The sequence below is a fragment of the Sordaria macrospora genome, chromosome 4, assembly GCF_033870435.1.
Source record: "Sordaria macrospora chromosome 4, complete sequence".
NCBI classification, from domain to species: Eukaryota; Fungi; Ascomycota; class Sordariomycetes; order Sordariales; family Sordariaceae; genus Sordaria; species Sordaria macrospora.
This window is the reverse complement of record NC_089374.1, coordinates 692922-716575: the sequence shown is the minus strand read 5'-3', so window position 1 is coordinate 716575 and position 23654 is coordinate 692922. Positions and strand designations below refer to the sequence as shown.

The 23654-nt window shown below is 52.1% G+C and overlaps 9 protein-coding genes across 9 annotated transcripts; all 9 read right to left on the bottom strand.

Moving 5' to 3' along the window:
• Positions 1-1541: 1541 nt before the first annotated feature.
• On the bottom strand, positions 1542-2639 carry SMAC4_08008 (uncharacterized protein; the record flags this gene model as incomplete). The annotated part of the gene is made up of 1 exon (XM_003348198.1): positions 1542-2639. The coding sequence occupies one exon, from the start codon at positions 2637-2639 to the stop codon at positions 1542-1544; it is 1098 nt and encodes a 365-aa protein (XP_003348246.1).
• Positions 2640-7020: 4381 nt separating this feature from the next.
• SMAC4_08007 (uncharacterized protein) lies at positions 7021-7471 on the bottom strand (the record flags this gene model as incomplete). The annotated part of the gene is made up of 2 exons (XM_003348197.1): positions 7021-7303; positions 7377-7471. 2 exons carry the CDS (start codon positions 7469-7471, stop codon positions 7021-7023), a joined length of 378 nt encoding a protein of 125 aa, XP_003348245.1.
• Positions 7472-9058: 1587 nt separating this feature from the next.
• Positions 9059-9445, bottom strand: SMAC4_08006 (uncharacterized protein; the record flags this gene model as incomplete). Its single annotated transcript, XM_003348196.1, has 1 exon — positions 9059-9445. The coding sequence occupies one exon, from the start codon at positions 9443-9445 to the stop codon at positions 9059-9061; it is 387 nt and encodes a 128-aa protein (XP_003348244.1).
• Positions 9446-11111: 1666 nt separating this feature from the next.
• On the bottom strand, positions 11112-11648 carry SMAC4_08005 (uncharacterized protein; the record flags this gene model as incomplete). The annotated part of the gene is made up of 1 exon (XM_003348195.1): positions 11112-11648. One exon carries the CDS (start codon positions 11646-11648, stop codon positions 11112-11114), a length of 537 nt encoding a protein of 178 aa, XP_003348243.1.
• A 1109-nt stretch (positions 11649-12757) lies between these two features.
• On the bottom strand, positions 12758-13123 carry SMAC4_08004 (uncharacterized protein; the record flags this gene model as incomplete). Its single annotated transcript, XM_003348194.1, has 1 exon — positions 12758-13123. The coding sequence occupies one exon, from the start codon at positions 13121-13123 to the stop codon at positions 12758-12760; it is 366 nt and encodes a 121-aa protein (XP_003348242.1).
• Positions 13124-13992: 869 nt separating this feature from the next.
• Positions 13993-14431, bottom strand: SMAC4_08003 (uncharacterized protein; the record flags this gene model as incomplete). Its single annotated transcript, XM_003348193.3, has 1 exon — positions 13993-14431. The coding sequence occupies one exon, from the start codon at positions 14429-14431 to the stop codon at positions 14024-14026; it is 408 nt and encodes a 135-aa protein (XP_003348241.2). The 3' UTR covers positions 13993-14023.
• A 338-nt stretch (positions 14432-14769) lies between these two features.
• On the bottom strand, positions 14770-15825 carry SMAC4_08002 (uncharacterized protein; the record flags this gene model as incomplete). The annotated part of the gene is made up of 2 exons (XM_003348192.2): positions 14770-15546; positions 15618-15825. The coding sequence occupies 2 exons, from the start codon at positions 15823-15825 to the stop codon at positions 15263-15265; spliced, it is 492 nt and encodes a 163-aa protein (XP_003348240.1). The 3' UTR covers positions 14770-15262.
• Positions 15826-16343: 518 nt separating this feature from the next.
• Positions 16344-17207, bottom strand: SMAC4_08001 (uncharacterized protein; the record flags this gene model as incomplete). The annotated part of the gene is made up of 4 exons (XM_003348191.1): positions 16344-16378; positions 16446-16530; positions 16595-16860; positions 16943-17207. 4 exons carry the CDS (start codon positions 17205-17207, stop codon positions 16344-16346), a joined length of 651 nt encoding a protein of 216 aa, XP_003348239.1.
• A 1268-nt stretch (positions 17208-18475) lies between these two features.
• On the bottom strand, positions 18476-20092 carry SMAC4_08000 (uncharacterized protein). The gene is made up of 2 exons (XM_003348190.2): positions 19509-20092; positions 18476-19437 (listed from the first exon to the last, which is right to left on the bottom strand). The coding sequence occupies exons 1-2, from the start codon at positions 19613-19615 to the stop codon at positions 18540-18542; spliced, it is 1005 nt and encodes a 334-aa protein (XP_003348238.1). The 5' UTR covers positions 19616-20092; the 3' UTR covers positions 18476-18539.
• Between the last annotated feature and the right edge of the window lie 3562 nt (positions 20093-23654).

Sequence of the window (23654 nt, the reverse complement as noted above, 5' to 3'; positions counted from 1 at the left end):
CATGCAACCGGCCAAAAGCGTCGCTCGGGATGGCGGGGGTGACTTCCAGGTGCCGCCAGGGCCCTCCTCGCGCCCGCCAGGTGGTGACTGTTTTTGCCACTAGGCGCTTCAAGGACTTGAGGGGGAGCAACTCGGAATAATTGGACTTGCCGTTGGTGCAAGCGTTGATGGCGTGATCAACTTGGCCATGTGAATTGTCGAGGGCTACCTTGCCGAGCTCATTATCCAGCCGCTTACAAGCAATACGACGGCGAATAATTTATCTTCCTCTAGACCGATCGCTTGAGTTTCTAGAAGGTGTTCAGAGTTGGCTTCCTCCAGGAAGGCGAGAGGGTTCCTTGAAGAGGAGACCTCGGCCGAACGGTTTTATCTCAATGAGGTCGGGGACCGCGTCCCAAACCTTGTGCTACAAGAAGGGTGTGAGTTCGATGCCAACCCGAGCACGTACCAACAAATGTTCGAACTGGAGGAGGTAGCAGGTGGCGACACACCTGGAGAAGTACAATGACCAAATGGCAATGTTGGGACCTGGGTTCGAAGCCCGGACTGCGTGATACTTTTTTTTTTCCCTTTATTTTCTTACCTTCTTCGTTGTTCTTGTTGTTGAAGCTGGTGATCCCTTTTTTGTTGGGCAATGTGGCTATTCTCGTGAACCGTCGAGAACCGAGCCGCCGGGACGGTGTAGGCGTGCGTACCTACAGTGGTCCGGGCGGGCCTTAGCATTTGGGGTCAAATAGTGAGGTTCATCTGGAAGACGACCGCGATTGTCGACAAGACTCGGAGCAAAAAGAAAGACGTGGGAATTCAGGAAAGCAAATATTGATCATACTCTCAAGAATATGGTTTTAAAAGACCAGCATTTAACGTTCGCGGATAAATAATATGTACGAGTGTCATTCCTGTTGAAGGTATCAAGCTATCTTGATGCACCATCAGCTGGTGTGAGTGGCACCCCCGCCGCACTCGCTTGCTGAAGCCCTCAAATCCACAGCGCCATCCTGGATTCCCACTTGACATCTTCCGTCCTAGATTCTCAGAGCGAGATAGCAAGAGTAATGTGGACACCAGGACATGATGTCAAATGCCTATGAAAGAAAATTTCGTAACCTTTTCTGACCTGTTTCATCTTGATTGAGCAACAAAATTTCGCCATGTGTACCCTTGGCCCATGCCCGACAGAGGCATTCCCGTCATTGACTGCGCATTTCCCAACTTCTATTATAATCCAACCGCACCGCTTTATCCTGCCTCTCCTGCTACGCGAAGGGGTCCAACCTCTGGTCTTCTTGTCGCCGCGGCACCGTTGTGAGCGAAGCCAAATCCGCCATATGAAGTTTTCCATTCCAACCCCAATAAGATCCATTCAAATGCCCTCCCCTGAAAACCTTCGGAATGATGGATGCCAAGAGAAAGACTGATTGACTGGGAACTTTGTGTGAATCCAAGTGACTAGGTCATGGTGAGCCTCGTGGGTAGCTGTTGCCAACAATTCCCAGACCTTTTCGCTCCGCACATAGTAGAGGCTGACGTTGAGACTGCCGTCAAATCCGCCTGGTTGACGACGAGCGATATCGCTCATACTGTTCCAACGTGGTTGTAAACGTTAGCAATTTATTTAGCTCCTCCAGGAGCAGGATTCCGGTTGCTCGCTGCGGTAGCAAACACTCCCTCTCATCCTTTTCCCGGCAACACTCCTCTTCCAACCACTTAACAAAGGCCCTCCGCTGCTCTTCCTCCTCTCCACCAAACTGGAGGACACGTTCGCCGAGACCGCGAAAGGGGGTGTACAGCGGCAGACGAGGAGCGCCGTTGTTGTGTTGGCGGCCATATATATTTCTTCTGAGGTCGTAGTCCGTGCCAATGGGGTGTTGCCATGGATCGCGTCGTGCGTAAGCTGGTGGTGGTAGTAAAGGGTCGGCTTGGGGTGCGCTAGGTAAAGGTAGGAAGGGTGCGACCTTAGCGACCTCGTTGGCGATGGCCGCGTGCAAACGTTGCTTGCTCTTTGCGGGGCGCTCGTCGGAGTCCATGGCGACCATGGCTATACGACGTATCCCAGCGACGCACTTAGCGTAGTCGTTGGAGGTAATTTTGGATGCAATGACTCTACGACGCATCTCGGTGAAGCGCTCGTCGGAGATTTTTGGGTTCTGAGGGCGAGCAAATGGGGAGCGTGCGGACTCAACTTCGGGCTCGGGGCCAGTGCCATAGGGCCGTCTAGCTGAAGAGACGGCCACTTGCGGCAATGTTACCTCATTGCTGGTGTCTTCGGAGGCCAAGGTAAGCCTTCTGCGTGTCGAAGGGCGGGGATTGGGGCTGGGACTGCACGGGCGTCTTCGACTTTGACGGCCAGTTTGCTCTTGAGAAGGGATAAGTCGGCTCGGGGGTTCCTGTGAAGAATTGGAGACAGGTACGAATGCCCTTCTTGCGGGTAAATTGGGTTGTTCGCCGTTGAAGGCAACTGGGGCTTGACCGGCTGTGTGGACGAAGTCTTCGGGCAACCGAGTCGGAGTGTTCTGGCGACGCATTATTCTTGGAGAAAATGGGGCACGCATGGGCGCGATGCGGCGCGGGTGTGCCTGTTGTGAAGTCCTCGCTGGCGTGCCTGTTGGAGTGTCTGCTGGAGTGTCTGCTGAATCCATGATGTTTTCGGATACCGTATTATCAGATCTCCGACGTGTTTTATTAGTTAGCAGCTGGGAGATGAAAAGAGAAACGTGGACCAGTCGCGTTAAAAAAGCAATTTGTGTTGGCTGTCCGAGTCTAAAGGCTTGACTGTGAGCGGCATGGGGGAATGGAGTTGTGGTCGAGAGAGTAAGTTTGGGACGAAGAGCCGCACCCGCGAGGTTCGGTCGCTTGGCCCTGTATTGAATGGCTTCTGGTTGTTTGTCGTCGTTCCAGTGCTTCTTTTTTTCCGATCAAGCTGGAAGAATATGGTATTGGTCAAGACGAGAGGCAGTTCACAGGTCTAACCGCATTTGGGTGGAAGCACATGCGTGTTTGATTACGGCCAGAGAGGGTGTCGAGGGATCATCAAAAGGGAGAATGAATGAATGATGAATTTTTCGACTGCGTTCTACCACTACTAGACAATAAGTCGTGCCTGCGACGGTGGCGTGGCATAGGTACATAAATACGGCATCAAAAGGGAGAGAATGGAGAGCAGCCGCCCAGGCGAGTTTGAGATGCCCATGAATGTCTGTTATGGCACGCCATCATCCGTGCCGGTCCGGGCGCCTATTGCACTAACAGTTTGTTACAATTTTCACTGTAAGCTCCCCGCTATAGGGCACCTGCAGATGCTCTCACTGAGTCGCATGTCCTCAGGCCACCTCATCAGGCCACCTCCAGGACGCGTACGGAAGGGGTACCTTCTCGCACCTACCCGACCTAATTGAACATGCCCATCATCCTGAAAGAGTTATTGCTGAGCGTGTTAGTCTCTCACAACAGGCGTTCATCTAATTACAGTTTAGCCTCCACTTTTCCCCCCTTCGGATCCGCCCCGTTTTCGAACGCCACTTTTTGGCGCCCCGTGGCTTGGAACCTGGGGAAATGGAACATTAGATTCACAAGGTGGTTGAGTCTTCCCCCGCTCTCTCAACCCCAATTCAAAAACGTCTTGAAACTCGTTCTCGGATAAAGCCGTCAGACTCGGCAATCTAACAAGTCGAAAGTATGGGGCTACAACCACAACAGAAAGGGCCTGCTCCCAAAGAAGAAGACGGCCTCGCGAGCTCGATTAACATACCTAGGTAGCCGAGGACATGTGAGCAGGGGAAGTATGCAGGGAACGACCCCTACCTTGGCCGCGGGGAGGAGAGCCAAGAACGAATGAAGGACCAGAAGGCTTTGCTGGGTGACAAAACACAACTATTCACCGCACAATCCTCGGCCATATCCTCTACCGAGTCTTGCGAGTCGATTACCACATAACAAACGTTGTTATATGCTGGGCCAAGGGCTGGCTAATGCAGCAGCGGGGGCGTGGAAAGACAACAGGGGGAGAGGGATTATAGCCGGAGAAGGGTCGTCTTTATAAAAATTGGACGAGATCCTCGATGTGCGGCGGGAGGAGGTAGCTTCAGCAGCTTAGGGTCTCGGTATATCACATTCTCTCTTCTCGTACTTGTCTCCAAAACTCTCCCAACTTGGCTTCCGTGAAACGCCATCGTCCAAAGCGGACTGGAAACCCATCAGCCCAGCTCGTCAACCGCTCTCAGCTGACAGCAAACCCACAGCGATTCAAAACTGTCTGAGGGTTTGTGGAAGGGCCGCAGATAAACACCTTTAAAGAATGGGAACATATCATCGATATATCTCCGCTTCTGGGGGACGTGAGGGCTTGAGTTTCGCCCGTTTTGGATCTTTGCCAAACCAAAGAAGGAGAAGAAATGGACACCGCTGCCGCACACTTTCGCCGCCAAGGACGCCGTTTCCGAGTTCACCACCGAGGCTCCTTCCTTGGACCTTTGTACTTTGTCCATGGACCGAGAAGAATAACATTCGCAACACGAGCATTTTAGATATCCTCATTCCTTCAACCCTTGATCCAAGCGGAATCTCAAGATGCCCGACCTCCGGGATCTTATCGACGGTTATACATGGTGCCCCAGTCACTGACAATCTGACACCACGTCTTTCGAGACTTCTTCTAGGGATTGGCTTCGTCGTCTTTGGTACCATTGGACGCATCGTGATCCTTAGACATTGTCTTGGTCAAACCATTTTTGATCGACCCTAGGAGCCCCTTAGAGGTCAACCCCCCCCCCCCCCCCCCTTCCACCGACGACATGGAACTTCGGTCCACCAAGCTGGCATTTTTCGCAATCACCTCACATCCAGGCTGATCCAGCTTGAATAGAGACCTCTGAAAGCCACCATGCTTGCCAACGATTTTGACACCGGCAAAGCTATCACGTAACCAGCTTGTGATGGCGGAGGAGTATATCTACCTAAGGTATTAGAAGAGTCAGCAGAACAAAGGCACCAAGCCTGTTCTAGGGGAATGCGCGAAACCTACCACAGCATAAAGATGGAGTAGCAACCGTCAACATTCCGCAACAAAACTTACACCATCAGCAGGAAAAGAGAGGTCCCAAATCCCAGAAACCTACTTCGGCGTGAGGCATTGCCGCTGATACGGGATTCCAGCAGCAGATACTTCTCCGATGTCTCGGCAATGGTAGACCACGTGGCCGAGCTATCGTAGGACCCCACCGAGACCTGGGAAGACACCAGGGCCCGTGTACAATCGTAAGATATCCTTCCATTACTTGATCAAACGAAGGAATATGGCATCTTGATCATAGGTAGGAGCGACTAGACTAAAGGTACTAGTTAGTACTTCCTTCGTTACCGGGCATCGTCTCAACTTTACAAACTAGTGTAAATAGTATTACTTCAGTCGATTTCTCTAATCTCAATTGACAGGGTGGTTTCCGTGTTTGACGTCACCCATTCCGACGACTATTCTCCTCTAAATTCGCACGCATAAAAGGAGAAAAGAGGTGGGAGCTGGGATGGTTGTAATTTTCATCCTTTGACGTTGTCTCTCACCTGCTTTCTACCTGCACTCAGGCTTCCTCCACCAACGGTGTACGTCTATTTACACTCGAGCGTTCTCAGCTGACGATAGTTTCCAGGAGCCAGTCGGACTTCCAAGTAGCTCAGGCTACCTTCCCTCCATGAGTTTGTTCTCACGCGAGCCCTCCTACCTGGAAGCCGCGTCTCAGATCACCACGTACTCCCAACTGCTAGCAACTTACCGAACCACGTCTTCTGCCTTGGATCAGCACCGTTGATCTCGGTGGCGACAAACACACGAACCTTGGCCAGATGGGTTTCGCACAAGAATCTTTCTTGTGAGTGACGGTATAACCGTCTTGGATAGCTGGACTGGTCAAGCGAGGAATAAGGTGCAGGTGGTCTTGACGCTGATCATAGGCCGCGATTTCGGACTGGGGCGAATATCAATCGATTCAAGTTGCCGGCCTAGATGCTAATGCGGTATACAACAACGGTGACTGATTGGTCTTTTTCCAGTGTCAGTATAGATGGCTCACAGCCAGATAGGTTCCTTAGGTGCCCTGGTGTTATTTGCCGAGCTGAACTCATCGAGTGTTTCTGAAATGGGTGCTGGTTTGGAGCCTTGGACGCTGGCTTGCGTTCAAGGCAGTGGTGACCGAGCGTGTGTTGACATCAGAAGTGGGGGGGATTCTTGGCAGGTGTTGAAAGCTGGAGAAATGCTGTGCTTGAGAGTAACGCTTAGAAAGACGGCACCGGGAGCCACGGCTCGGGTCCCGGGTTTAATCCGGGGGATTAATCGGGTGTGCCTGTCTCTGGTGGACAAACAAAACCAGTCCCAGTCCCAACCTGCGGACCTCTTTTTCTAAATCCCTTGAACAATGTCAGGTCTGTCCGGTCGTTTAAGGCACAACTGTGCCAGGCTCAGGTCGGTAGCTCTCTCTGCGCCGTCTGTAACGTCATGAGTAAGGTGGTCCAACTTGATGTTAACCAGAGCGGCAGCGTTGATGACGGCCGCGACTGCCGGCGTGGACGAACGAGTGTACTGTTCATCACCCTAGTTGTCTGAGGGTTGCCATTGTTGGCGGCTGGGCGAGAATGTTTCACGTCGAAGTGGGTTTCTGAGATACGGAACCTCCAGTCTGTTTGCCCGCTGACGGTATAGGTCTTCTTGATGAAGGCGACCAGAGGGTTCCAAAGCCGTGCTCATCGACATTGAATGCTACGTGGGTCTTGGTATTTTGACCGGCCTTCAAATCGAGATTCTTGGTTCGGAAACTGGAGATAGTGGTCGTGACGAGCGTTTCCTGATCGCTACGTTGGTTATATCCGTGTATCTTGAGGATGTCAAAGTTGTCACAGTGTGTTCAGAATGACGGATTGCTGTCATGAAAAGCTTGAAAAGAAGAGAGGTGATGGCTTTCTGCTGTACTGGTCTAGGCGATGCCTTGAAGTTGCCCTCGTTTCACATCGAACTATCCTCATTTGGTCCTATCCTTATTTCTCCTCCTCATCCTGCTTATGCTCCTTCTCCTGCTGCTGCTGCTGCTGCTGCTGCTGCTGCCACTTCGGGTGTCCCATCTTGTGGTCCCGCGCCAGCTGAACACGGGAGCACTCGTTGCAGGGGGTGTCCTGCATGTGGGTGGCCTGTCTTGGCTCACCGTGCGGGCAGTCCCTGGTGTTGGGCTGCCGGTCGGCGCACCGCACGAAGAGCCCATCGGAATGGGTGCAACCGCTGAATGTGATGTGGTAGACGATGCACATTTTGTTGTGCGATTGGCTGAGTGAAGCCTGATGTTAGTACTTAAGAAAGTGCGGACTACAGTAGGGAGGGGAAAGGAGGGGTGACTTACTTCCAGGCGGCGCCTACTTGGCGAGGTTTGTGAGGGAAGGCAAAGGCACACCGAAAGGTGGAAAGCCTGTTGAGGTGTGTCACGGTGTTAGTCATGGTGAGAAAGCGCCAGGAGGTGACTCCATGGTCGGCAAGCAGTTTGGCGTTGGTTGTTGTTGACCGTTTCCGTTGGCCTCAACTCCCAACGTCAAGGCGACGAGGGTCGTCGATGAACCACACTGCCCAAGGGGGAAGGAAGCTGACTTATGGCGGGGACTTTTCCTCGTGAGGAACGATGATGGACAGACTCTTGGAGTCTCTGGAGGTGGATTCGGGTAACAACTGCTCTCTGGGAGCGTGAATTAATCCGCGCGGTGTGTTCAGGTGTTGAGGTGTTGAGGAAAGAATTTGGCGAGCTGAGAATTTGGGTTCGCAGCAGGTTTTTTGTGCGAAAACGGGAAGACGAATGTGGACGGAGGAAGAAATGGAAGGCAGTGATGCTCCTGCTCGTGGTCGTGGGCGTTTGTGCTGTGGGTCTGGTCCGTTCTTGCCAGCTGGGAGTCTGGGTAAAGGGCTGGCAAGAACTCTTCTCCCTCGGGATGGCAAGAGGGTCTTTCGGTCCCGAAATTGTAAGGAAGCTTCATCCGAACCGTGCCAGATGCTGGAAGAGCTTTAAAGTGAAGTGTTTATCTCGTCAGGTACCTCCCAGGAGGCGGGGCAATACAGTTTCGTTGAGCAGTTTAGCCCAACGGTGGCGTACCCACGCAGATCCAGGTGAAGGGGACTCCTTCGGTCCTTCCCAAGGTGGTAGGGCTACAGGGAAGTCACATCTTCTGGTATATTCAGGTCTATCAACGGCCTAGGTACCTCTACCGCTGTTTCGCCTGGCGGTTTTCTGGTACACATCTCGAATGGTGTTCGAATTGTGGCGAGGGCTTCAGGGCGCGAGACTCCCTCTTCATCTGTTATGTCGGCGTGTACCACGGCCAGACGCTGCCCTACCATTATTTGTCTGCGCTCAAAATTCATTCTGGCCTTGTCATTTAGTTTCTTGCATTTCAACCCAGTGGACAGGCATTCAGTAGCGGTTGCCGGCCCCCTAAAGTACTACAAGATGACGCCCAGCGCTTGGCCGTCATGAGGCAGAGTCACCACCAAATAAATGTTTGTCCGGTCCAATTTCCTATTAGAGTGTACGTGAGTCAAAAGCAAACCGGTCACAGTGTTGTCATTGGAAAATTGTCCATCGGGTTTGACTTGACTGGATTCTCTTTCCACTGTTGTGTCATGGTCATGGCTGACTCAGCGGAGGAACAGATTTCTAGCACTTTACTCGATTTTTCGCCTATACGTTCCATCCAACAACCACACCCATCGTCCTCTTTGAACAATTCCCCTTCCATCAAGCCATTCCCTCGCCGCCCGATCCCCTTGTCAGCCACCTCAGAGCCGACTCGTTCCCAACACCCCTACTGTCACACCACCGCGTCGCTTTGTTGTCCGCTGTGCCTGTCACCCTTCGTCAGCACGAGAACAAAGCTCAAAGAATAAAGCCGGCCTATTGCGGCTACAGTTGGGGGGTAGTTTGCTCACAATGGGATTATATGAGGATAAACAAGCTTGTTCAGCCGCGACAGAGGACTTCAACTCGGACTGCCTTCAAGCGCGCCTCGACAGACACACTCGACCATTGCTTTCGGAGGATCAATGGGCGTATTTCGGTGGCCGCTTCTGCAGTCTGTTTCGTGGCTTTCGATACCGCGGCGGCTGGTCGGCGGGATGCTGATCATCTTGATGCTGGTCCGAAGCTGAAACATCGATCGTCTTCTCTCCCTCGACGGGCAAAGGGGTGTAGGTTGGAACCGGATCAGCGTCGGCGACGGCCTCGGCGACATCGACGGCCTGCCCTTGAATATGTGTTGCGGGGTTCTCGCCCAGAAAGTTCATCAAGCCGACCAGCTCGTTCAGTTGGTCGACTAACTGTTCGCCGTCGATGTCGATCGCGTCGGGATTCTCGTGACTCAAGGCGGGAGGGAGTGCATTGGTAGGGTCAGAACGGTGGAGGGGTGGCCTTTGCTGTATGGATGACATTTTGTACGCTTTTGTCGATGGCGGTGTTCGTGATGGGTTTGGTTTGACAACTTTTGTCGAGATCGGTGGACGTGGAGATCCGCTGTGGTGGATGAAGGAAGAGAAGGGGAACAGGTTATTCGAGACCACCATGTTCGGTTGTTCTTAAAGCTCCTTTCCACAGTCGCTTGAGTGTTGCGTGAAGGAACTCGATCCAGGTTGGCGGTCAGCTCAGGTTTGCCAGAGGTACCTATAGACACTTCAAGGTTTCGGATGAACGCAACACCAGAACACCTTCCTATGCGGCATTCCTCAAAGCATGGCTTCCCATAATGGTGGTCTAGCAAGTACTGGATCAAAAAGTTCATCATTGATGCATCCATTACTGAGTGTCTGGGTAGCACGTCATTTGCGACCAACTCCATACACGCATGACACACGATGGCATTATGGAAACAAAAGCTAGAATTGACAGTTCAAGGATCTAGTAACTACCGGGCACCCTCTATACACCTCCACGAGCCCTTTGACTTGAAGCCCACCATTCCCATCCCAAGTTCGATGCCTTCCCTCCTCGTTCCACTTGAATTCTTCCTGGAAGGTATCAATAGCACAGCTTGAACCAGACCATAACCAAATTTGTCCACGGAGGTCGATTTGGACGAGCTGCCCTTGCCGCACACTACGCGCATTGCAGCACGAAGAACATTCTTGCCACTTTGGTCAAGGCAGGGCATCGGCCTTCTCCATCCCTCTTCCCTTCCTGTAGCGCCATGCTTTAATGACCATTGCGCCATGTCCAATGATTGTTGTACCAGCTCGGCGATCTCAGACACGTATCTTGCAACGCTCAGTCTTGCCTGCTTCCAGCGTTACTTATCCCAGGTCTTCTCGAACTCCTTCGGACATATTCCTCTGCATCGTGCTTGCGGCATTGGCGTTTCTTCGTCACTCTTCTCTTCTAGGGGGCCGGGGGCGGCATCGCTGCCTTGAGTTGCCCGTCGAGTTGACGACCATCGCGCAAAAGAGCTTGTATTCGGCATCCGTGCAGCTAACTGTGCCGACTGTGCGCTTGTTGGATAGTGGAAGCTTGTCCTCGAGGACGTTGAAATCATCTGGAGAGATCTTTGAGAGAGCCAACACGGCATCTGCGATCACGCGCATAGCTCTGGCTGGCCTCGTCGTTGGTCTGGGTCAGGTAGCGGGCTGAGTACGGCCTGAAATCGACAGTATGTCTGGTTGCAAGGGTAGATAGGGCGCGGCGTCGTGATGCCCCGGCCTCTTCGAGCGCCGGCGCGAGATTCCCGTCGTTATGACCTTGACTTCTGCGCAGGAGCAACAGAGATGCTCGAACATGGACAAACTTTTGGTGGCAATCTGGACTTGAAGTTAGCGGCTGTTGGCAGCAAACGAAGAAGCGCTGGTCGCACTTGGGTTGTGGACTTACCATGTCTTGGTTTTGGTTCGCGTGTGCCATTCCATGTCCACGGCCCAAGAGGTCTCAGACAGGAGTTCCGCTGAGGACGCCGAGCAGCATGAGCCCTATTGGCGGTAGTGAAGACACCCCAGCTTTGACTAGGTACTCATACACGCCACCGGTCAATGTCATACCTCTACGGATCTGAAAGCTCCAATAAAGGCGCAAGAGGTTGACTCCAGTGTCGTCTATAGCTCACTCGCCGTTCTCCTAGCGACACTGCCTCTTCCGCTCTCGCTCCTGATCATCTCCCACGCCGTCCTCGTCCTGTTGCTCCCTCTTTCTCTTGTGGCCCCGCGGCGGCTGAAACGACTGCTGCGAGTCCTCCGTGTAACTTGGAGGTGGCGGCCTATACTCCGGCACCGCAACTTCCAACTCAACCGTTACATCTCCCTCAGTCGGTAACCCCGAGTAGCTCGGCGCCGGGTTGCGAACCCCAAAATCCTCTGGATGATGACTCTGAGTAATCGCGTCCATGACATGTTCCATGATTGTTCGGAACGCGTCGGCGTTGCCGTTGGCGGCCTCTCTCATGATCCGGACCATGTTCGCCATAGACTCCATCGGGGTGTCTGGGAAGTTCTGTGCTAGGAGTCCCAGGATTTGGTCGGTGATGGCCTCGAGCCTGGCTTCGTCGAGTCCGGCTGGAAGGGGAGGCTCGGCGTCGCGCTCCTCGGAGTGGTGGGGGTTCCAAACTTCCGTCTTTGGGGAATTTGAGCGCAAATGGAGGGAGTTGTGGTTACTCATGTTGGCTTGTGGTTTCGTGAGGTGGAAGAATGTTGCTGTTACTGTACCAGGTGTGTGGTGCAATGGGATGTGCGTTGGATATGGCGGAGGGTGGGAGTGTTGTGAATTTTAGGTTCTTTGCGACATCGAATGAGAGGGGAAGAGTGGGAAGTGGTAATTGGCACGTGCTTCCTTCCAGGGCCATTACCAAATGGCGTATATTTGGGTACGGCTCTTGTAAAGCGCTTGAAAGTATATAGTTCTGGAGTCTTATCCGGCCTACTCGGTTCAGATTTACCCATCCTACGGCAACTTACTTCGAAGCCTAACGGGGACGTTTTAGCTATAGAAGTATGGAGAAACGGGTCGACCAGCGCGTGAGCTTTGAAGCACAGACCCTCCAGGACTGCCCCGGTGACGGGAAATATGTATTGTCTACCTAGATACGACCTGACAATGCCGAGGAAGGAAAAGATCAAGTAGGGGTGCGAGTAAGTGCAGATAGTGAGAGATATAGTATGAAGTATGTACATACAACTGGCATGAAATATCAATTCATGCGGTCATGGAGAGTGGGCGTAGGCAACAATTCAACAATTCTTAATGTCACAACGGCTATAGAAGCAATTACAGATAGAGCCCGCCTTGGGGCACGAAAAAGTTTCCCTTCTAGGGTGCTAAGACGTCATTGATACCTCTACAAGTAGAACAGAGTGTCTGGGTGATAAAGTGCCACTAAAAGCTCGTTCCTCGCTAGATGTACTAATAAACACAAAGCAACCCGTCCCATGTTGGTAAAACTTCCGATCAGTTTGTTCCTCCACTGCAGACCCGCGACCCTTTGATTTGTAATTCCCTTCATTGTGCCCGAGACTACATGCAGAGTCTATGAGGGCGGCCGGATTCTTGAGATCGTAGACACCGTTCGCGGTGCAGCTGTCCTTTCTCAACTTGACAATTGGATTTCTAGCCTCCACCAGGACCATGCTGCCTACGTGGGTCAGTTCAAAGTCAGCTCGAATTTTCTTGATAATAGCGTCACCCATTTCATTCGCGACCTACCTCTCGTTGCCATGGATTTGGAGGTACCCAGGGGCAGTTATCCTCCTCCTTATCATCTTGTTTAACCCTCACTCATTGTCATCCTCCTCGCGCTTCCTCTTCTTATCTCGTGCGTACCGCGTGTACTCGGGCTCAGGCACCGATAGCTCGATTATGATCTCTCTCCCGGTCGGCAAAGCCGTGTATGTCGGGGAAGGATTGATCTGATTCATAGTGTCTTCTAGGCGGGCGATATACTGGGCCATGGAAGGGCTTTCGGCGGCGGCAGCTCGCCTCAGCAGCTGTATAAAGCGGACATAGTCCCAAGCGCCTCGCATATTTGCTTGCTCGACGGCCATCTCGGGTGCGCGGAGTGTGGCATTTTGACGGTGCAGACGAGCCGGCTGGCTCTGGTGCGGTTGAGAGCGGCGGGGCTTGTTAGATACGGGGGTCATTGTGTGTTCGAAGCGAATGCCTGTTGTAGAGGTGGAGGTTGAGTTGATAACTTCGAGTTGTGTTCTGGTAAAGTGAACTACGAAGTTATTGCTGCTTGGCTACGGTAATGACGTCGGTTGGTTGACTCTCGCTCGTTGGGTCGCGTGCGATTTCGATGTTGGAAGGTAGTGAGAGATTGTGCTTTGGTGTCGGCAGATTGATATTTATGGACAGGACGGGCCTACTTTCGCCGAATTGCAATTTCTGCTAGTGTCGCCAGGTTTGCAGGTTTGGACGCCGAAAAGTCCTGATCTCCGTTCTTGGACATCGAACAGGTGGGTCAAGGTTGGACCTTCAACAGCCATATCGTTCACTTGTTGGATGGAGTTGCTATGACAACGGGCCTCAACAACCGATGGGTCAGGAAATATGAACGCTGAACCAGACGGGATTGCGCAGTGAAGTAAATTACGAACATTATTGTATGGAGATATACAACAGAAGGAGGTAAACATGCAGACTACGAGGAGACGACAATACCTCATCAAATAGCTTGTGCGATGGTTTGAGATACCCTCTACCAAAGATGGTACAGCTTATTCTTGGCCAGATAAAGTAGTTTCATAATGTGAAGTTGAACTTAATGGACGGAAAGCTTATGAACAAAGGTAACAGACTCCCCAACCCCATGCCTTGAGTTCCCTATCCCCGTCCTTGCGCCACTGCCGCCTTTACAAGCTTACACCATGCCCGTGCATTTAATGCTTTGCGACCATCCACGTTGGTCTAAAGCTGTCGAGTGAAGTCAGCAATTGGACTGTTAGTGCACAGGGGAGACGATGGGTATACTTTACAAGACTTTGATTGGGCTGAAATGCTCAAAGTGATTTCATTCCGAACGGCGAGCAGCTAGATAAAAGTTAGTGAAATCCTTGGTTGCAATAGTTGGTTACCGTACCTTCTTCCTTATCGCCCTCGCTATTTCCTTGCTCGTTGCTTGCCTCGGCATAAGTAGGGAGCTCCTCGGAGGGGGTTATCTCCATCGTCGTCTCGCCTGATGTGGGGTTTTGGGTGTAAGAGGGAAGTTGTGGCTCGCGCTCGATGCGTCGGCCGTTTACGATCTGCCCGGCAGGAGCGGCCCGAGACACGCGATGGCCGGTGTGTGTTTGGTTGAATGTGGTAAGCAATCGCTCAACGCCACCCGACAATTTGGCGTTGTCGACTGCCTCGTAAACCACCTCGGCGTTTTCGCGGCGCAAGGTGGGTGGCTGGGCGTTGGGTCTTGCGCGAGAACGGCGAGAGCTAGAGCTCGGGCGAGTGAAAGGCATGTTGGTTGCGGTTTTGGTGGTGGGAGACTTGAGAATAATGGTTTTTCGTCGATGGAGGGCGGTTGCAGAATTGAGCTTCGTGATGCTTGCGAGAAATGAGAAAATCGCAGTCGGTCCCAACTTTTGGACGGTTTTAAGGACATCTTCGACGTTCAAGGTTCTGTTCAGATTTAACCGTCACCAGGTTAGAACACCAGCACCTTCACTGAACAGACTTTCCATTTTGATTCAAGTTAGATTGCTCAAGTTCTCGGCATCGCCGTGAGTTGTGAGGTCGTGGTATGCAACGCAAGTGATCCAAAACAGAGCCCTTGTTCTGCGGATATGCCATGTACGGGCAAAAAGCTGTATTATATGAAAGTACCACCCATTCGGGCTTCCTCCTGGATTAAATCACTGACTCTATACGATATAAAGTAGACATTAGGCATTGGTGCGGAGAATATCATCGAGTGTCTTGGGTGAGTAGGTTTTCGTGCAGATTCCAGCCGGGGTAGCTGCAGGTTATCTTTTCCCACAAAACGGTCAACTTGTTTCGCGGACGGGATCTACACTTGATAGTGACAATAAGTGCACCTAGACGAGGCTCAGATTACAAAAAACTATAAGATAGGTTACGATTAGAAACTGTAAAACTCATATTCGCCAGTATGTAGTGCTTGGTCCAACCGAGCAATTATCACGGGCAGGCACGTTTCCTCCACGCCCTCTAATAATACCAAATCGCGTTATTGTAGTCCTTAATCATCTCTACTCGTGTTTCCTGCCTTGAGCTATCCCGATTGATTCAAGTTGAAGCTTCTAGGCAACAGTCAGTACATGACTCCAACCTCAAAATGTCATACTGAAGAAAATCCACGAAAACTCGGTAGAGGCAGATGTACCTCCATTCTCCGCTCCCCTGTTCTCGCTTTCTTCCACCCTTTCCTCCTGTCTCGCCTCCGAGTACTCAGGCAGATGCTCCTCGGGCAACACAGCGATATCAACAGTCACCTCTCCAGCGCTAGGAAGGTTGGTGTAGGTAGGAGTGGGATCTGCGTCCTCAGGATTCCTACGCTGCACAGCCGCTGCAGCTCTCACGGGATACGGTGAGCGCCGGGTTAAACGGGGTACCTCTGACAAGCGATGCGAGGTTAGTACGGCTTGTTCGGCCCCTACAAAATGGACAGGAATTAACTTGACGTACCACGACGGGGAGGCGGGACTTGTCCTCTACCACCAAAGAAACTGTTCAAAATGTCCATGACCTGGTCGGTGTAGATGCTGAAATTGACGGCTTGTTCGTTCTGATCGTAGACCGTCTCGTGGATAACTGCGTCTTGACGACGGAGCGAAGGGGGCGGCCTGTTGGCGGCCTGTCTTGTGCTACGAGGGTTAGTTCTTGCGGCGGACATTTTTTTTCTTTTGTGGGAGTCTTTTCTCGCTTGGTGGTGGGGTCCAATGTGTTTTGGTTGTGCGGAGATTTGAAGGTGAAGTTGTCTTGGAAAAGGAATAAATTCGGAATCAGTTATTGACGGTTTTATGGTTAAGGCATGCGCGAGAACGAGTTCAAGGTTCTGAATCCACCTGGTCTCCACGGTCCGTAGGTTGAACATTACTGTGCCACTTCACCGGTCCCATGAAACGTTTTTTTGTCATTCACTGTCGGGATGGATGTAAAGTCAGGTGTCTAGTATCACAGCAACGACGGTGTGTCTCACAACAGACAGAAGCATAATACCAGGATTTAAAGGAGGCACGTATAGAGAAACAGTAGCTTAATAAACGAAATGCCGTGGACAAGTATGAGGAAACGCCTGCTTGGCTCGTAACAAGATTCTCGCAGTCTAGACCCTTTACTACTCCTATAATTCCCACGATCTCCTTCCTTATGTGTCACATGAGACAGAGATAACTCCTGGTTGTTCGTACACTAATTCACGATCGAAGTGTCATCGTTCATCGTGTCTTTATTGTTTGGTCAGCGGCTGATACACCATGGCACCCAAAAAGAGTCGGATCTAGAGTTACTTACAGGACAGGCTGAGCCTCTTGAACATGTCGGAGATGTCAATAAGCTGGAGCTTACTGAGCAAGCCTGAGATATCGCCTTGCTTAGCCTAATGAACAATGCCGTAAGTATGGGCGACAAGTCCGTTTGTGTCGGGAAAGCGCTAAATGTACCTGTGCCTTCTCCCCCATGAGCCTTCTCTTCACACACCTCCAATCTCCCGGGTCTGCCACCTTTTCGAGCTTTCTCTTTGTTCCCCTAGGGTAAGCAGCACCGTAGCTCGGAAGCCGCTCAGAAAGGGTGAACGGGGAGATCTCCGTCGTTTCACCAGCGGATGGAAGCTTGGTGTAGACGGGCAGGGGATCGAATGTTTCCGCATCGAAGTTCAAAGTTTCGAGCCCTTGAGCGATTCGAGCGCGACGTATGCCAAGGTGAATAGCTGGTGAACGACATCAAGTTAGCTACCTTACGGCACCTAGTCATGACTCGTGGAGTATAGGAGGGGGGATGGGCGTACATACCATGGCGCATACGGCGACAAATGATTGTAAGCTCGGGGGCTGAAAGTCGTCTGGATCTTGCTCCAATGAGCCGATACAACTCAGGCGCGTAAGGATGTCTATAACATTCGGCGCCTAAGTTGCTGTAGACGTCTCGGGGAAGAATCGCCATTTCATAGCACGGGGGAGCTTTAGGGTTATGGCGCGGAATTGGGATCCTTAATTGAACAGCACCTTGATCCTCGAATCGGAGAACAAGATAATCGCTTTGCATGTTGATGGGCATGATGTCGAGGTGCTTATGCAAATGCTGTGTGGGAGATCGTGTCAAATGTTCGCGCACGAATGCGGGTTGGTTATGCAAAAAAAAGTAAGAAGAGGTCGAGACGACTCCCACGCTGTCGACAACTTTAAGTAGCCTTATGCCAAGGACTTTCAAGGTTCGCTGGGTGTCCCAAGGTTCTATGTTCGCTTCCCCTCTGGTCGCTAAATCTGAACACTTGAACACTGAACAGCCCTGCCATTTCAAGGTTCGGGCTGAGTGGCTCCCGCCTTAGGTTCCAGCTTGAAAACTGACGAGGGGCATTTGGAGGAGATGGAGATCGATGTTTGGTACCTCCTGTGGGTGTTAAATGAGGTGCTTGGCTCATCCAAGGAATATGTCGAGTGAGGTGAGAAGGGGACGCAGCTCGATATCTGGCGTTGTAGTTGGTGTAAGGGGGTGGTGAAGGCTCCCGTCCTAGGTTCAGTCAAAGCTTGAAAGATCTCGAAAGAGACTAGGAAGAGATGAACCATCGTTTACTCCATTCACAGAGCTAGATAGGACTCCAACCGGAACTGGAACAGTCCCCTTTTCACCCATGACAGGAATAGCAAGTCCGACCACAACAATGAGGAAGATTACCTCTATTAAGAGCTCCCGGGATTCGGATTCGGATAGCGGCTCTATGTCTTCTGGCACTGACAACGTGATTTATGAGGCGGCATTGATAGAGAAGGGGGAGGGGGGTGCTTGATCGATAGTTTGGTTCAGTTGGTGAAGAAAGGGGAGAGATGAAAAAGGATTTTGATGAGAACCTAACAGAACCAGGGTGGCGGAAACATCATGCGGTGGGACACGAATTCAGTTGAAGATGCAGAACCCATGGACTTGCATTTGGGTTGGTCATGACGTGCACAGATCCCGGGTTTTGCTCTTGAATGCATTGATGATTGCTTTTGGCCATGAAAATATCTGCGGCAAGCGTCTCTGGGTATAACCTTCCGAATTACTAACTCCCCGCTAACCAGCGCCTAACTCCGTAAACTTGCCAGATGTGCCAATCGAAAGGCGAGCCTTTTTTTTGTAAACCCCTGCCTGCTACCGTACCATGCCTTCCTTTTTATGAACCATATCCCCGACCATTTTTGTTCTATTCCTTCTCCCCGCCACTAATGCACCGAAAGGCATGTAACCCCGACGCCGAAGACTTACACAAAGGCACAACTGAAAGAAATAAACGCCGACGACCAACCAAAGTCCCTTCAACCCTGACCCTTTTCTCACCCACACCGTGCCAATGTCGCTTCACCAAAGACACTCATCCTCCACCTCATATCCACGCCATCGAGTCCGTACCTAAGACGAACGATCAGAGGACGATTGGTTGCCACTGCTGCCCCCTGACTGACGACTGCTAGAGCCTTGGTCCAACAGACGCAGCCCCCTGCGATGAGGATCGCGGATTGTGGCGTCGGAAGGACGCGGGAGAGGAGGGAGACGAAGCGCGGGAGGAATGGTCTGGACTCGCCCGCTGCCCTGGACGTGCACAGCTGGACCACGGTTCTGGTCCACGACAAGCTCTACGAAGCCGGAACGACCGGCGACAAGATGTCGATCATCTTGTGTTCTTCGAGCTTGGGATGGGCCAGCCTGGATTTGCTGTCGATGGCGCGGCTGGACAGCCGGAGCCGGGGCGGGAGGCGGGGCGGCAGGTGAAGACCAGGCGGCGCGGGGAGGAGTGCTGGCCGCCTCGATTTCCGGCGTAGACCATTCAACATCCGGAGTGCCGTAGTTCGGCAGGCGGATCTCTTCCTCTTCGGCCGGGGTAGCCAACTCGCTATTGTCGAATCGGGTACGGCTGTACCGTGACAACGGGGCACTAGCGGCGTCGTCGATGTCTTCCATTTCTAGGTTCTCTGTGGACGGAATAGGGGCATCGCGGCGGGTAGGGGATGCAGGGCGGCGCTGGACGGGGCGACGCTGACTAGGAGCCTCAACTTCGAGGCTCGGGCGAGTGAGATCAATTGGGCGCTGCTGAGTGCCCATTGAAGCCACGGAGGAGGAGCCGGAGAAGGCGCGCCGCTGGGTGTTCTCACGGCGGAAAAGAGGGGGAGGGGCGCCGGACCTTGCGCGGCGTGAGTCAGTAGAGGCCTGTACCTGACGAGCCACTGCTTGCGCTGCCGACTGGCCTTCAGCCTGGCGACGTAGGGCCTCACTAGAGGAGGACTTGTAAAGAGGAAGTCCCATGTTAATTCTTCGTGGTTTATCAAGGTATATAGAGGTTCGACGAGGCGTGTGCGAAGTTCTGGCCAAAAGCTTTTGGACTTGCTTCTGCTGATCCTCCTGTTTTGGGTGATGGATTGGGGAAGAGAAGAATTTCGATCAAGCTGGAGGGAATATAAATACTTCAGTGGGTGAGTGGTGACCCACATGGACGAGTTGCCAATTTCAAGTGAATGGGACGTGGACGTCACTAGAATCCCATCCAGACGACATGGACAATAGGGAAGGAAGAGACGAAACGCTGCCAGCTGCCACCATATTCACAAGGCTTTCTCGTCTGAAGTCAAACGACTGTACCAACGGCCATTGCTCTCCTGGAGCTGTCAAGCTCCCAGTTAGGGGTGACCCAAGCCAAACTTCGTGGTCCCCTGCAGCTTGGTTTGATATCGTTCCATTCACTGCCGTCACAAACGTCTGCCATCATCTCATCTGAGTTCCAGCCACGTTCCTTCACGCCCAGACTCTTGCCATCTTGCTCCAGGAAGTTATCCTCAATGTCGGTGGGAGCGTCTGAGTCCGGTATCTCAGCATCCAGCGGGAATGGTAGAACGTTGACCTCGTTTTCGGTGGAAGTATCTGAGCCAGGTAGCTCGGCCTCCGGAGGAAGCTGCTACGGTTGTCAATATCCCGCGCAATCCGATTGATGACAACAGCATTCCACCCAAAGCTTGGTTTATCTATCCTGCTGCCACACCAGTGACCTACCGGTGTTTTCCAAACGGGGATTTCGTGACAGATGAAATCAGTCTTCCTCACGTCTTCCCCACGTGGGGATCGGCCTGTGGATAGCACAGCAACGCAAAACTCAAGAAGAAGGAGATTTCGTCTTGCTGTGACACAAAAGTGTTCCATGGAATCCTGTGAAAGCCATCCATCCTTTCTCTTCCCGGGATTCCATGTCCCAGTGCCCCTGGCAATTTCAATACCGTATACCTACCGGATCTTTGCTCATTGACAATCCACGGCTCCTGCCTTCTGTGGCCGAACCAGTTGTGTCAGACGGAATTCCAGACATCAAATACCTTATCCATCTGCGCTCTTGCTTGACAAGCGTTCCACCTTTATTGGCAGAGCCTTCCCATGTGAGAACAGATTGCTTAAACCTGTGTCGCTTGTAATTCATTGCTTGCAGACATGCGGTCCCATTCTGTGTTGTTGGGGATGTTTGCTTTAGGTATTTGGGTGGAAACCAAGAGGCATAATTGTCCAGGATAATGATGACTTCATCACAGAATGTCCAGTTTCGTTCAAGGAACTTTCATTCCATTTAATAACCTCCGCCCCGGTATAATACTGGGGAAAAACCCCGGGTGTAGAGGTTTGGGCCGCGTGTGTAGAGGTTTGGGCCGCGTGGTGGTTCAGACAGTCCGTTTTGACTAGCTGCTGAGCGTTAGTTAACGGGTATCCTCGCTACTTGTGAACCTGGGTAATGAGGCGCTAAGCGATTGCACTGGAAAGTCATTTGACAAAGTCAGACAGGGAGAACGATGGGAAAAAGATAAATCAACGGAAGCAAACGTATCGCTGGAACTGGAGGTGCTCCGAACGTTGCTCGGGGTTCGACAGCCGCCTCTTCACTTCTGCGTTCTTCGTAAACTTGTGTGGGATCTGAGAGCGTAGAAAGGGGGTAGCTGGGGGGATCCTCCATCGTGTCGCGGTTGAAGCCAATTGTGGCTTCTCCGACGGTAGGGAGAAGGGTGTAGGGTGGCACCTCTGTTGGATTGCTGCCTTCCTGGTTCTCAGCAGATCTTGGCGGGAAGAGCAGCGGTAAAAGATCTGCTGCCGTGACTCGGGTTGTGTTGATGCGATCTGGACGGCGTGGATCTGCCATGTTGCAGGATGTGTTCCTGGAGTAGCGTTGCGAGATTGATGGCTGATTCTGTACCAGTTTGGTTGAGGGATGAGGGGAGGACCGAAAAGTAGGTAAGGCAGTAGATCTGTTGCTTTATACGTAATTTTGTCAGTCATACTTCAATGATTAATTGCCAGGAGCGTTAGATGTTACCTGTGGTGACTCCTTCGTCGTACCACTCACATTAGTCCTGCTTCTCTGACCATAGCCATGAGTAACAAGACCTTGTCAAGTTAACCTGTCACTCATTGTTGGTGTCACACGTTACTCTTCCTATCCTAGGAGACTGTTAGAGTCCACAAGATCCAACCAGACTCATCAACAGCGGAGATCTTGGTCACGTAGTCGCCTTTTTCTTCACAGGTCGTCGTCTAGAACTCAGAGGAAGGATTTTGGGTTTCATCCTGGTTGACAGATGATTTCGAAGGTGGTTCAAACACTCCCGAGCGCCCAACTTCCACTTATGGGCTTGTCGCAGAAAACTCCATCACCGGGTGGGAACATGGTTCGAGCGGGATCTATCGAGGTGCGTGTCGTCGTCGAGTCTTGATTAAGGTATCGCAACGTTCTCGGCTTTTGTATGGTGCGGTAGCACGAGCGAATAATGACCGGAGGTCAGATCCATGGCCTTTATATCCGTTCTCTGGTCAGCATGATTCTGTGACCATCATACCCGCGCCAAAGATGCTTACCACTTCGACCCAGGTCTAACGTTATAGACAGTTGAAACAGGAGTAACACCAGGTCAAAGCCAGCGCTATTTTGACCACAGAAAGCCTTTCGTGGGCGACTTCGACGAGGTTGGCGTGTATAACGGACTTGACTTGGAGATATGAGAACGGGCTTTGAGCGAGTAGACGAGGAAGTGGTATAAGAACAGAGAGCCGGTCGGGGTCATGCTGCGTCGCCGAAGTATTCGAGCATTTCGGCGACAGTATAGCGAGTATAGATCACACACTGTCGGCATCGGCTCGAAGTGGGCTTCCCAGTTCCAAGTGGCCATCAGATATTCTTCCTCAACAGACTCGACTTGATGTTCAGCCTTCTTGTCTCGCTGACGGCGGTGTAATACTGGAGTTGTCGAGCTCTATGATATCAAGTATCGTGTCGGTTCCCGCGGCAGTCCACTGGCGGGCCCTTAACCATGCCGCTTGGAGATGAAGGTGGGCTTCCATGTTGTCGAGCTGGGCGATTGTCGAGGCTTCGGATGATGGGCCTTTAGGGGGCTGTCGTGGATTGGGAATCGCAATTCGCATTGGGTGTCTGAGGTCTGAGGGCGGTCCAACGGGGTTGGCTGAATTTGCCCGCGAGGGACACAACTCCCTGGCTCGTTGGAAGTTTATCGGGTAGTGCTGTTGCTGGGGGGCAAGTTATGATCCGTCCACCTCGTCAATCAATCTGCCGCGTTTAGCCCCCTTCACCGCCGTTCGAACCTCGATCGAGACTGACGAGCCCAAGGCAGAACAGCTTGCCATGACGAAACCCGATAACCATCTTCAGGCGTCGTAGTGGCTAGCTCGCTCTGCACCCACTCGCGCGAGCCTTTTGCAACAATCAGAAGAAGACGGCAAAGACTTCATGGAGGACCAACCCAAGCAGAAGAAAAACGACTAACCCTTTGTGATCGATCCAGATACGAGCCCAACGAACCTCACGAGATTGTCCTCATCGTACATCCTGGTCTTGATATTCACACGAATCCGTAACGACCGATCGATACTCCTTGGAACCCAGCACTCCAGCAGTTCAGCTCGGCGGAAGGAAAGCGATTAGGTTGAGGCACACGGCGCAGACATCCAGCCTTCTTCACTTCCGACCCAGCGCAGCGCGACTTCATCATTGCCCCAGGAGCTTAAACATCCACCAACGCTCGGTCAGGATTTTCTCGTCCAGCTGTCTTGCTAGCGAAGCTGGTCCATTTCCCTTCAACGAGATCGTGGTTTGCGCCAGCCAAACACGCCCAATCCTAGGGCAAGTCCAACAACAATGCCGTAGTTACCATGTCCGGCGAAGTATCCGGGCAGCTACTCTCTGGCTTTGTCGGAGGAGCGGTCGAGAGATATTCTAAGGGCTATCCTTCTCTAGGTCTGTATAGCACGACTCCACGAGGACTTTCGATCAAATCGGATTTTTTGTCCTGTCTCCTCGGTAGACATGTCCCTTTGAATGGCAAATTCATGGACTCCTCTGCTGACAGAGCCGGACCTGAGGTATGGCCATGGGAGATGACAGAATGGGAGTGGTCAATCTCAACACCTACCCGTACGGGCATCAGAGACCTGGTGACGACTCCGAGGATGACAGCCAGCGAATGTTCTTTTCTACCTTTTTCTTTA